A 13740-nucleotide genomic window follows, 5' to 3' on the forward strand; every position below is an offset into this window, starting at 1 on the left:
TAATAGCTGCTAGAACCAGAAGGTCCGGTTCATTTCCTGGTTGAAACCTTTATTCTCACAGAAAACACATCATCTCCAACATTTAGTAATAAAAACAGTGGGTCGCGGGGTAGCTGGTGTCTATCTCCAGCAGTCTATGGGCGGGAGGCGGGGTACACCCTGGACAGGTCACCAGTCCATCGCAGGGCAACACACAAACGTAATAAAAACACACATTTGAAAATAACATCAAATCAGAGCAACAAGCTGATGAAAGAGCAAACCGAACCACTCCAGTTTTCCTCTGATGCTGTGAGCCCCAGCAGCTGGAGAACATCTGCTTTTTCTCATGATTCTTCTTACAGACAGCCCTCTGAAAGCCTTAATTCCTCCGTTTCTTTCTTGTCTGAGTTTGCCATCCTTCATCATCACCTGAGGGCCCCACTCCAGCTGACTGCAGCAAGGTCTCCAGGAGAACTCTCCATCTTTCCGCCAGCAGGACCTTCAGCTCTGTGAATGTTCTGCTGTGGCTCAGCAGAGCATTCTGCAGCTTGTGGAGCAGAGGTCCACAGTAGAGCCTGAAAACAAAACAATCACCCAGTTAAACATGATTCTGTCTCCTGAAGACAGACAGAACAGCTGGGAGCCAGTTCATGTCCCTGTGAGGTGAAGCAGAACATCTGTTGGGTCTTTACCTGGAACACTGAGGTTCTGGCAGAGGGAAGCTCAGCAGCTGGTTCAGATGGAGACTCTGTCTCATGCAGTTCTGCCACTGGCTGAAAGCATGAGCAACATCAAGCTGCAGACGTTTGCCTCCAGGCTCTAAATGATCCATCCTGGTCTTAAACTCAGGGTCTGAAGCACAAACATGGACAAATATTCGTTCGTTCGTTCGTTCGTTCGTTCAGGTGAAATATTGATGAGCTGAGGCTCACCTGCATCAGCTTCTCCATACACAAACCCCAGAACCAAGGCCTGGAGACAGGACATGTTGGTCTGGTGGTCTGGGTAGTTCTGTTGGCGGTACTGAAACCAGAACCGGGTCACGCAGAGTGGCAGTTTCAGGTGGTTTGGAATGCTTTCGGCGTCTAACCTTGAACATCTCAGAGCTTCATACAAGACATTACAACGCAGATCCTCAGGAGCCTGAACAGGAACGAGATCCATTAATCCTGACTGAGCTTTTTTACTAATCCATGAATCTGAGACCAGTACTCTGGACCCGACAGAACATTTCCTCATTGTGGATCTTTATTGGACTGTTAAATAATCTGCTCCATTACTTAGCTCCTCGGTAGCACAGAAGACAGCAGAGGGCACCAACCTCATTTATACTGGATGATTGATGAACTAGTAATCCCAGAACTTTGGTTCTGTGCAAGAACAGCACAAACAGGTCCGAGACAAAAACAGGTCCGAGACAAATGGGAGCTCTGGAGGACTCCCACCAGCGCTGAAAACAAGGTGGACTTTTTTCTGAGCATGTGGACACGGTTCTTGCTTTGGACATACAACACTTGGATCGGCCTTAAAAGCCACCCAGGTAGCCAATCAGAGACGGTTAGGTACCCTAGGTACCCTCACCTTAGGTGGGATTATGGTTTGGCATCCATCATACACCCCAACAATAAGTGTTCACACCCCTGCTGATATTTGCAGTTCTTCAATTCTTATAGTCTGTTGTTTTTTATGCACATTTACACCCTCCTCAGTTGCAGATTTCTTTAATCTAAGTATGCTAATTTTAATACCTCTACAGTATTTCTTACTTCTGCTGTAAATGTTTCCTTTACTCTACACCTTTTTTGACTTTACTTTAGTGTGAATCTGAACGCATCTATTTTGCCTTTTACTGTGCAACTGATACACCTGAATCCCCCACTTCTATTCTATTCTATTCTATTCTATTCTATTCTATTCTATTCACTCTCAGACACTCGGCTAACTCATGTAAACATGTTTACCTTGTTCTGTTGGATCAGCTGATTGTGGCCCATCAGCAGATAGGTTCAGTTTACTGGGCTTCAAGGGTGGAAGGTCCATCAAAATCAACAACAGCTGCAAGGGGGTGAGGGGGGGGGGGTTTTGTTCATATTTTTATTTTGCATATTGAGAATGAGAAAAGAAGATCTCCCTAACTGGGTGTTAGCAGACATTCCAAGTCCATCTTGACCTTTCACCTTGGTTTCCCATGTCTGTCTGGCAGCTCTGCCCCCCTTCACTTGAAGGTCTGATAATATGATTGCAAAACAGATCATTCATTGACCATAGGTCCAAGGGGGCTTGGTACCAAGTCCACTTATGAACCAAACTGTGCACCAACATGTTGTCATAACCATCACATGTTTAGCAATTAAGTCCAATAACAAAACTCTGCTCGGTTTCAGATTGGGAAGGGTGTTCCTACCAATCACACACCTCCAGGAAACATCATCAGCACCCAAATGGACACTGAGGTCCCCCAGGAGCACCACGGGCTTCCAGATGGTACCACTTGCATCATATAATCCAGATTGAAATCTCACACAGCAACTCTGTCCCTATTCCGCCCAGTGAGGTGACATTCCTGGTCACAAAAGCCAGAGTATGATGCTGGTAATCAGCATTCTCAGGCCCATCCATCCCCTGCCACCCAGCCTGCATTGAACAGAACGCTGGAGATACTGGCCCATGTGGGAGGGCTTCCTTCCACGGTACCCCTCTGGATCTAGGCTTAACTGATGGTTTTAGTCTGCAACTCACTGAGATCATTAAACAGCTGAGGCCAACTTAGCATGGGAGACCACACCACGGACCAAAGCCCTGGGCAACAGAACCCCCAGAATCATAGGGGCACTAGAACCCTCCAGTGCATGAAGGTAGCAACTCCTCTGGGGATAGCCATGGTCAGCCTATAGAGTCACCAGGAAAACATGGGCAGATTCTGAGGAGAAAGTCAAGCAAATCATTAAGGAGAAGTTGCAGTTTTCAAGAGACGTTGAGCTAAAAAGAGCAAACCGCACAGGGAGGACTGAATTCAGCAAAGACAGACGTCGATCAATTGTGGTGAAACTCGTCCGGTTCAAGGACAAGTCATCGGTATTACAGAGAGATAAACATTCAAAAGGACTAAAATGGACATAAATGAGGATTATACAGAGGCTGTAAGACGAAAGGGAAAAGAACTAACGGCAAAATTAAAAGCTGCAGGTGACATAGGGGACATTGCATTTTGAGACATGATCAATTGATTGTTCTAGAAACAGCTCTTTTACATGTCAAACAGAATAGGCTTTACACTACCAAAGAAACTATTAAGAAAAGCACATTTGAATATTAATAGCATCAGGAACAAATTAAATGACATTTCAGATATTCTTTTCTGTAATAATTTGCATGTTTTAATACATTTCTGAAACACATCTTGTAGAAAAACATTTGGTGGTGGAGTTGTTTTGTTATATTCAGTTGTTATATACCAGTTAAAAAATGTGAAATGATCTAATGACATTGAAATACTTTGGTTGCAAATATATTTACCACACTTAAAGCCGATGTTGACTGGTTGCTGTTATAGACCACATGGTGCCAAAACCTTTTATCTATGCTCTCTCCGTGAAATGTTAGGCTGCAATTGTACCCTGAGCTTTGAAACATATTTTATGAGTGAATTGAGTATAGATTAGATGTCTCTACAACGTATGGATTTACTCAATTAGTTAATAAACCTACAAGAACATGCTTAAAATATGACGGCTTGGTCACAGCAACCTGCATTGATCATACTTTCACCTGAGCTATGTTCAAGTGTACTTAACCTTCCTGTAGGTTGCTGTGATCAGGATTTAATTCTGATTAAATAGTAAGGAATGCAAAAGTTGTTAAACCAGGACCAAAAATTATTTATAAAAGATCATCTAAGATGTTAATCAAGATAGATTCACTGAAGATGTTAGAAATATTGGAAGATGTGTACATCATTGGATTTCTGATAACAGGATTTCTGCTTTTTGGAGTCAGCGGTTACCTGGCATATCAAGAAATTCAAAAACGTCAGCAGCTGTTCTGGCCATTGTGAAACTGCTTGGCATGTATGATGGGATCTTCAGAGCGATCAACACTCAGACTGAGATGTTACGTGAGCTGAATCGCAGACTGGATGTGATCCTTACAACCGCAGGCAGGTTGCGGTTCCTGGACTCAGGGGTGAAATGGGATAAATCTTGGAGAAAGTTGTTCACTCGGACCTGGCAGAAAGACCAGGAATTTGGCTGTTTGGATTCACCTTTGAGAAGAACCAGCGAGACTCTCAAGGCTGACGGAAAATTAAGAGTCAGTCTAACCCAAATAATTATTGTTTTTCTGAATCTGGCTCCCCTGCACGGCCTTGAGGGCTGGTTATCTTCAACTTCTCCTGGAAGTTATGTAAACATGACACTCTGCTCCCTCCCTTCCCTGAGGACATCTGTGGACCTGCTCAGAACTTTGTGGCCGGTTGATGTACATTCCAACGTACCATCAAGGACAATGGCCTCTGTGACAGTGCTTCATGGACTCACTTGCACACACACACATGCTCATATAAACATTCGCAACCCTGACATACAGCCCTCACCGTATCTCTGCTATATGTTGTCTCATACATGTGTTGCTTATTTGTGCTGAGTTTTTTTATTAATATCTCTAACTGTATCCTGCTAAGAATAAAGTGTGAACTATGATTTTTTTCCCCCCTCTTACCTAATGTGATTTTTCTTCTTATCCTCTTTTTACCTAAATGTGGCTTCATAGATTTTTAGATTTATTAGGATTGTATTACAACTATTTCATACCAGTGAAAGCCAAACATTATTAGTATTTAAAAAGTTTGGACTAAAACTGTTTTATACCAGTGACCCAGCTTATTTGAATGATGGGACCATAACTGCCTCAAACCAGCGACCTCAAGGATTAATATGATCATTTTTCTTCTAGCACAGGATAAATTCCTTAACACAGAGGACTTAATAATCTAATTACCTCTATTAGAAAGATTGGATCAGAACCAGCTCTTACCAATAAAAACTCCCAAGGATTATTAATGTCATTTGATTTGTTTTTCTGTGTTTGATTTTCTGAATCATTGTAATGTTTTTCCTCATGTAAAGCGCTTTGAGTGCATTGTTGCTGAAAAGCACTTTATGAATAAACTTGACTTGATGATGTTCTTCAGGCCTTGGATGATATTTTTAGGTCTGTGGTGAACAAACATGCCCCAGTACAGACGTTTGTCGCCAGAAACACCAGCACGCCACGGTTAGACAGTGAGATTAAAGAATATATGAAATAAAGAAAGATCCAAACATGACTGCTAATCAATATGACTGGGAATTATGTCATAAACTTAGAAATATAGTCACACAATTAAATTGAAATAAAAAGAGAAAATATTGTGAAAATTAAATAAATGCTAGTAAAAATGACCAAAAGAGAACGTGGGATTCTACAAAAGAGTTTTTAAGAAAGAACGTTAATTGCATCCAGTGTTTTTTAGAAGATGGAAAATTCATGACCAAACTGAACGATATAGCTAATTATCTAAATAATAATTTTACTGACAAAATTGATAAAATAAGAAAAAAATAGTGCTTAATGTAGATAATAACCAATCTCATTTAACAACAGAAAATATAATCATTAAAAATAAAAACTGTAAATTAAAACTGAATATTGTAGATATAAAGCAGAATTAAACTTTGTCAAATAAACCACCTGGCATTGATAATCCCGACTAATTGCCCCTGCTGTTTGTCATCTTATCAATCAAAGTCTAATCTGCTGTATATGTCTATTTAAATGGAAAGGAGCTGAAATGGGACAGACAAGAAACTTCAATTATCTGGTTCAAACAGTTGTCCAATCAGCTTACTCCCTCTGTTAAGTAAAATAATGGAAAATATAGTTTATGACCAAATTCAATATTATCTGAACACAAATAATCTGTTTACAGATTACCAACAAATTTACAGAAAAGTGCAATCCATGCTACAGCTCTCACTTTTATGACTGATGACTGGTCTAGAGAAATAAAAGATAATAAAATAATAGGGGCAGTTATGTTAGATTGTTCTGCTGCATTTGATATTATAATAAATTATTAGTGAAAAAACTGGAATGTTATGGATTTGAACACTCTGCCCTTTCCTGGATTGAAAGTTTTCTGACAAATAAAACACAGTGTTTTTAATGGTTGTTGTTGGAAAATATTCATGCTATGCTTATAGGATCTGTATTGCTATGCTCAAGTATGTTTAATAATGTGTGAAATAAAATGTATTGTGTAATTTAGAGGCCTGCTAAATGGCTTCTCTGTGTATGTGTCTCTGCAAGATTTCTGCATATGTCTGTAGATAAAGGTCAAAAGTGGAAAAACAGGAAGTGCTGAAAAGTCAGCTGAATGTCGGGTGCCAGACAACAATGAAAACAGACAGTTTCAACTGATAAAGTGTATGTGTACTGCATAGCAGTGTGGGGTATATAAAGGTATTGTGGCGCACCTCCAAAGGAGACGACACACAGACGTTTCCAGGTACCAGTGTAAGTGTGTGTCCCCTCTCTGAATTCAGATTGGTTTTAATAAACTTGTGAAAACATACAACTGATCTCTGACTGAGGATTGTCCTTTGGGTGCCAAACAAAAAGAGTCGATGAGAGGTGAGGAGTAATGTAAGAGTTAACGGACGGCCAGTAAAGTTTTCCTACCTCGACATTGTTATTCTGATGCTAGAAAGGTAACATGTGGAGTACCACAGGGAAGTTGCCTTCCATTATTATGCAGTTTTTACTAATGATTTACCATCAATATTAAATAGGGAAACAATTATGATGTATGCAGATGACTCTATATTTTCATCTGAATTTACTATAGATGAAATCAGCAGGACTATAAAAAGGGAACTAGAACATTTCTGAAGAATTTTAGACAAGGCCTGCCTCATGGTGCATGCTTCTCGGACCAGAGCCAAAGGTTCTGTGGCTGGGTTAGGCTCTGCTTGTGTCAGGTGTGAGGGTGGAACCTTGAAGAGCATGTTGACCAACATTATCTCACTCCATTCAAAATGTTAATTTAGCCTTATAAGTAAATTTTAGCCTAAATGCTAACATTCGCTTAAATGCTAACATTAGCTGGTGGGCTAACATTAACTCACTCCATTCAATCTGTTTAAATAATTATATTCCAAACCCTTTGTAAAGCGCCTTGAGATGACATGTGTTTTGAATTGGTCCTATATAAATAAAACTGAATTGAATTGAATTATTTAGCTGTATGATTGAAAACTAGCCTAAATTCTAATGTTAGCTTAAATGCTAACATTACCATTTGGGCTATCACTAGCATGTTGGCTAACATTAATGTAGTCCATCTATAATGCTTACATTAGCCTATATGCAAAAGTCTAAGAAATTGACCTTTAGGGTCAATCACTGTTGTCTGGGTGTTAGAACAGCAGTACATGCTGTTTAAGTTCCCCACACAACATGGCCGCCATGTAGTTGCCTCTTATGAAGATGGTCAAAGGGTTAGGGGTCGGGTCAGGTTTAGGCCATTGAAATGAATGAAAATCAACGGAAGTCCAAATCAAAGAACCATTTTTGATATTTTTATTGCAAAGTAAGGACAATTTGACAAACTGAGGACATTTTCCTGGTCCTCACTTTTCCAAATTCCGTTCTTGGGACAGGGGTTAGGTTTAGGCCTAGGGTATGAACTGGGTTATGGTTAGGGAGTGAATCAGCCAATCAGCATCAACTGTCATTGTAATCCGACACCTGCTGTTTTTCACTGATGCAGCATCACACTTAGTGTCTCATTCTTCCCTAGCTTTTTAACATGGTGGCGCATGCTTCCGAACAACTGCCTATAACTCGGAAACCGTATATGGTATTTGAAAAATTATCAAACCTTGGGCTACAGCCATCCCTCGTCTCCGATCATGGCCGTCTCATTTCTACAATTAATAGGACTGCCAGTTTTCTGACGCCACAAGCATTGAGACAAGTTACTCAGTCGCTGATTCTGTCCAATTTAGACCATTGACCCGTAATCTGGTCCAGTGCAGCAACAGAAATATTAAAGAAACTACAAATGTTACAAAACTGAGCAGCTTGCATTGCCTTGAGATGTAATTACAGAACTAATGTTAAATTCATGCATAGACAATTAAATTGGTTGTATGTTACAGACAGGCTATTATATTCATTGCTTTTATTGATCAGAAATATCATATTACCAAAGTTACCATTCATTAATTAAACATAATGACCTTACAAGACAAGCTAGTTTTGGTCATTTCATACCATACAGACTGCTCTCTATCAGCTTATTACCAAATATATTTCACACCAAAAATAAAGTCCTGATTAAAGTATTATTAAAATACTGAATCAAGTATGAAATAAATTATCATTGTTTATGTGTGTATGTATGGTCACTGTCAAAATTAGTAAATAAGAATTAATTATAGTTACTATTATATATGTGAGTGGAAATGTACATGTAAATATGTAATGAAAATAGTGTTGTATTATAAGGTTGTATATTGATAGTATATTGGTAGTGAGATTTATTAATTTCAGGTTTGGTTAGTATTGTAGTATTGGAATATTTACATGAACTACTGTAGCATGCTGTATTTTAATTTTTTTAATTATATATTTTTCTATGAAGTTTACGCCACTGGTGTAATTTTCTTTTGTTCTCTTGTTTGAATATTGGTATGGATCCCAGGAAGAACAGCAGCGGCGTTAAGCTGCAGCTAATTAAACAATAAACTGTACCTAATTGCTGCGATGATGTTCTGAAACATGATTGGCTGAAATCATTCATGTTTTGGGTTCTGTATGGTTGGGCTTTACTGACTGTTTGCCTGTTCAGAAGCCATCAGATGGTTTTTATTATAAACTAGTACAACACCATATAAATAACTGACTTAGATTGAAGTGAGAAACATAGTCTGTGATCTGAGTGAACCTTTAACATTTTACCTCATTCAGATTATTCAGCTCCAGCCTCTGCAGGTCTTCAGGTGTCACACTTGGTAAGACAGGTGTGACTTCTTTAGCACACACAGCATCAGCTTCCTTTCTGTCATATTCCTTGCATGGCTGCGTTCCTACCAACAGTCCGTAGAAGAACTGTCGGATACGGAGAGAAGCGTCGTAGCTGCTGGGCTTGGAAAAGTCCTCCACCAGTGGAGTCAATGTCATTGACTTCTGGGTCAGAACGGATGTGACGAAGGAGGTCAGTCTTCCTCTGTGAACTTCATGGATGATCCATTCTGGTAGGTTGGGACGAGGTGGATTCTCTAAGGCATATTTTCGAGTTGATTCCAGGAAATGTTCAATGACCTCTTCCTGAGTTTCACCAGCCAGCTGTAGAGCTGCTCTCACAGCCTCCTCACTTGTCTTCCCCTTGAAACCTGCCAAAAACCTGAGGATGGCTCGGCGTCGATGAGCAGAATAACCTCCAGGCTGCTGAGGTTCAGGATATCTTCTAGAAAACGCCCCCCTGTCCTCTAATCGTGAGTAATCATTTCCTGATATTGCAGCAAAGACGGGCAGGTGATTACGATCTACCTTAAAATGGTCACAAAACTGTGAGGTTCTGTAGCGCAGAGCAGGAATGGCTACATTTGTCTCACATTGCCACTGAAATGAATCAATTGAGAGGAACCCTTCCTGGACATCAAAGATGTAAAAATCGGAGTCGTTGGACAGAATGGGACATCTTCTCTCATTGGCACGAAGGACAGCTGTCAGGTCTGCCTCTCCAAAACACTGCTCCATCTCTATCTGCAGCTCCTGAAGGATCTGGATGAAGAGGTCTTTGACCAGAGGAGGTAAGATGTTATCCCACTGGTTGGCACTGGACTCAGAAATTCTTTTAGCTTTTTGAAGTTTGTCCTTCAGACGAGCTCCAACTGTTTCTTCCTTCCCAGGTTCTGAGCCTCCATCCAGAACAACCAGCGCTGTGATGTTACACCTCCTAAGATTGGTGAAGAACATCCTGACCTGCTCTGTGAATGCAGGGTAATCTCCTCCATGTTGCTGGTCCATCTTTGGATTGGAGTTAAAGTACAAAGAATAGTAGAGATTCGGACCATCAATGATGACTTGGCTGTTCTGGAACCAAAAATTGTCCGAAGTTTTTGACTCTTTAACCAGATCTTTCATTCCTGTGACGCCCATGATCTCTCAAGCTCTGAAGACAGGTGAATGTGGCTGAATGTGCCCTCTCTTTCTCTAACAGGAACTGGCACATCCCCAGAGCAGCAGAACCTGTTTGACGCGTTGAGTTATATCAACAGCAGCTGGAAGGAGAGTTTGCTGATCAGTGAACTGGCTTAGTTTTCATCAACATTAGAATTCAGTCCCATCAGTTTAAACTTCTCCACAGCTCATATATTCTGTAACTTTATCAGTTTTAAAAACATCAGTTCTTTAGTTAAAGGAATATTTTAGGATCTTAAACATTTTATGTTCTGATTCGAACAACCTCAAGAGGGTTAGTGTTGCTGTGGTTAATGCTCCTTTGGGACCCATCAGTCAGGTTTAGGGTTAAACGCTGTAACATAATCAGCACTGAGACGCAGAGCCACAGTGGAAACACAAGTTCTGCTCATCAGCACTGCTTGGTGGTGAGTAGTGAACAATATGTTCACATCACAGGCTGCCAAGAGAAACCGTGGAACAGTGACAGCCTATCTTCTCGTCACTGTGCAGCACCGCAACTGTGACTGCGGTTAGAACCAAGCAAGAACCACAGGAGGGGTTTCTTCGAACCTAAGGCTGACAGGCTGAAGGAGCAGAGTGGAGGAGAGTCTTCTGGATTGTTGTTAGCAGGGCTTAGGTCTGTAGGTTCCCCTCCCTGAGCAGCCCAAGAACCCAAAGTCCTTCAGAGGCAAATGAAGTTAAATAACTCATCAACATGTTGGAGACCAGATCCAACCAGAGGTCCATCATCAGGATCAACCTCGTGGCCATGTGCAGGTCAGAGTGGGACGTACAGTGCCTGCATAATGAACCCATTTAGCTTCATAACAGATGTTTGGCAGCAGGAGTTTCAGGATGCAAAGCAGGAAGTTAGCCAGCTCCTCCACACAGCCATGATAGGTACTGTCACTAAGCAGAAGGAGAACGAATCCAAAAACAGAATAGCTCTACTGACGCTGACCACTGAAGATCCATCTCACTGCTATGTACCGATGGCTCGCTCTTCTTCATCAACGTGTCCAGTGGCTAACTGATCTCCTGGTCATTAGAGGTTTATAAGATGTCTACCCACGAAGAGAAGAAGAACAGTGACGTACCAGCAGAACATCAGCACAGCTGTTCTGTCCTTGTTGTCTGTGAGAGAAAATGATCCAGACTGAGACGTCAGCAGAGCTCTTCTCACTGCATTCATTTAAAACAAGCTTTGTTGTTGTTTTTCTTCCTATGCACATGATACAACCCATTATTTTATTTATCTGCTGTGTGTTTGGCGCCGCCCTCTGGCTGGGATGATCATCGCCCCTGTCGGCGCGACCAGTGATCGGGTCATAGACATCTGGGCTGTACACAGACGTCCACAGAGAGTCTCTGGTGATGAACTTAAGCTTCTGCATGGACTGGAAAAAGATGGTGCATCTGACACTCATTGCAACACCAATCTCTATGACCACACCTTATTATTCTATATTTTCTGAGTGGAAGTAGCAATTCGTTAGACAACACAGAGGAATTATCTGAGCACAAGTTGGCCAAATACCAAGCTCTTCTGGAGGAATCCTGGGGACCAAACTGGAGAGCACACTGTTAACCTGTAGATGTAGGCTGCAGCAGAACCTACACATTATTAGCCATGAATGAGTAGTAAACCTGCAGTCTGAGAACAAAGTGCTCTGTTAGGAACATATGGACCAATCAGATCTCTGATGTATGATGGAGCTAGATCATATGTGAGGAGGAGAACTCTGGATTCAACGGGAAGTCTATGAAGAGGAGCTAAAATAGGTCTCCCTTTATCAGAACATACTCCTAACTGTAGTTATCATTAATGAAGTCATTGGTGCTGCATCTGGCTACAGAGAGATGTGGAAGCAGGAAAGTTCCTATCCAGTCAACAAATAAACCCAGAACCAGCCTAAGTTCAGGGAGACCATCAAACATGACAAAATTAAAAGGTGAAAAACAAAACGTTCATCCTAGAAGCTAACCTGACTGACAGGATTATGGAGGGACACACCTCTAGATGTTCAGTTGGTTGAATAATTTCATTTGTGACTCAGAGGTTAGCTGTGAAACAACTCCTTTGTTATTTGTACAAACAGAAATGTAACAGAAAGGATCTTACCATTTGGAGCTGGTTTCATGAAGTTATCTGATGCAGAAACAAAACAGACCAGAGTTCAGGCGTTTATTCTCTAAGCAGGGGCGGTGGCCAACACAGTTGATCACATGATTCTTCAGAAACCGAAACTCAAGAAGCAAAAGATTAACAGATAGCAGACTTCATCATAAACAAAGAACGCTGCTTCAGGTTCTTATCCTGCTGCTCTGACCCAGTCATTTAAGGAGACATCATTCTTCCTTTACCCACTTGAATCATTCAGTTTTGGTCTATATAAAGTGGAACTGCAATACTGTCTGAACCATATATATATATATATATATATATATATATATATATATACACACACACACACACACACTCACAAGCCACACCTTTCTAGTACCTCCTTGGACCTCCTTTTACCTTCAGAACTTCCTTAATCCTTGGTGTTATAGATTCAACAAGGTACTGAAACATTCCTCAGAGAGTTTGGTCCATATTGACATGATAGAATCACACAGATGCTGCAGATTTGTCGGCTGCATCCATGATGTGAATCTCCGGTTCCACCACATCCCAAAGGTGCTCTATTGGACTGAGATCTGGTGACTGTGGAGGTCATTTGAGTCCAGTGAACTCATTGTCATGTTCAAGAAACCAGTCTGAGATGATCCGTACCGTCAGCTCATCTGAGCATGCGCAAACAGAATCACTTCCAGGTCGCTGTTGAATGCGCTTTAGTCATTTAAATAGTACTGGACATAAGTATTTCCATCCTTAAGTATAACGGTGTGCGATATTATATCCTGTAAATACACATTTTGATATTAAAATTGAGATCTATAAAGCAAACATATCTATGATATTAAATTATGACTTGTTATTAAAAGGACATACTTTCCTAGACAATGCTATAATTCACTTAATAACAATTCTCATTATTTAGTTTTAAAATATATTTTAGTAGAAAATTGTTTATTAGACATATTGAGCGAACATTAAGGTATTAACGCTGTCAATGTGCTCTCTGATGTCTCCCTGTTTTAGAGACATCGGTTTTATTATTTTCCTGGAATAAAAATCCACATCGTTTGAAAACGTTTCCTTTCCAGAAAAAAAGCAGGTGACGAAAGACGGTCAACGGGTCATTCTGTGATCAACACTGTTGTGGTGTTCAGTATAGAGAAAATCAAATGTTCAAACCAGTTAAGTTTTCGCTCTGTGACGTAACCATTGCGCGTGCTCAGAGCCGTCACAATAATCTATCGAAATGGACCATTTTTGTCATTCCCTTTAAATCATGTACTATTTATTCGTTTACAATAAAATACAAAAAGAAACATTCCACCCAAAAACAGATAAGAGAAAGAAAAAATAAGATAAGGGTTAGGGTTAGTAATTTTGTTTGCACAAATGAGCTAAAGCTACGG

The 13740-nt window shown here is 40.6% G+C and overlaps 1 protein-coding gene across 1 annotated transcript; it reads right to left on the bottom strand.

Annotated features, from left to right (window-relative positions):
- Window positions 1-12479, bottom strand: LOC124872035 (protein asteroid homolog 1-like). The gene is made up of 5 exons (XM_047371685.1): window positions 12332-12479; window positions 8983-10307; window positions 915-1125; window positions 675-834; window positions 1-557 (listed from the first exon to the last, which is right to left on the bottom strand). Exons 2-5 carry the CDS (start codon window positions 10183-10185, stop codon window positions 362-364), a joined length of 1770 nt encoding a protein of 589 aa, XP_047227641.1. The 5' UTR covers window positions 10186-10307; window positions 12332-12479; the 3' UTR covers window positions 1-361.
- Between the last annotated feature and the right edge of the window lie 1261 nt (window positions 12480-13740).

Source organism: Girardinichthys multiradiatus, chromosome 8 (assembly GCF_021462225.1).
Source record: "Girardinichthys multiradiatus isolate DD_20200921_A chromosome 8, DD_fGirMul_XY1, whole genome shotgun sequence".
NCBI classification, from domain to species: domain Eukaryota; kingdom Metazoa; phylum Chordata; class Actinopteri; order Cyprinodontiformes; family Goodeidae; genus Girardinichthys; species Girardinichthys multiradiatus.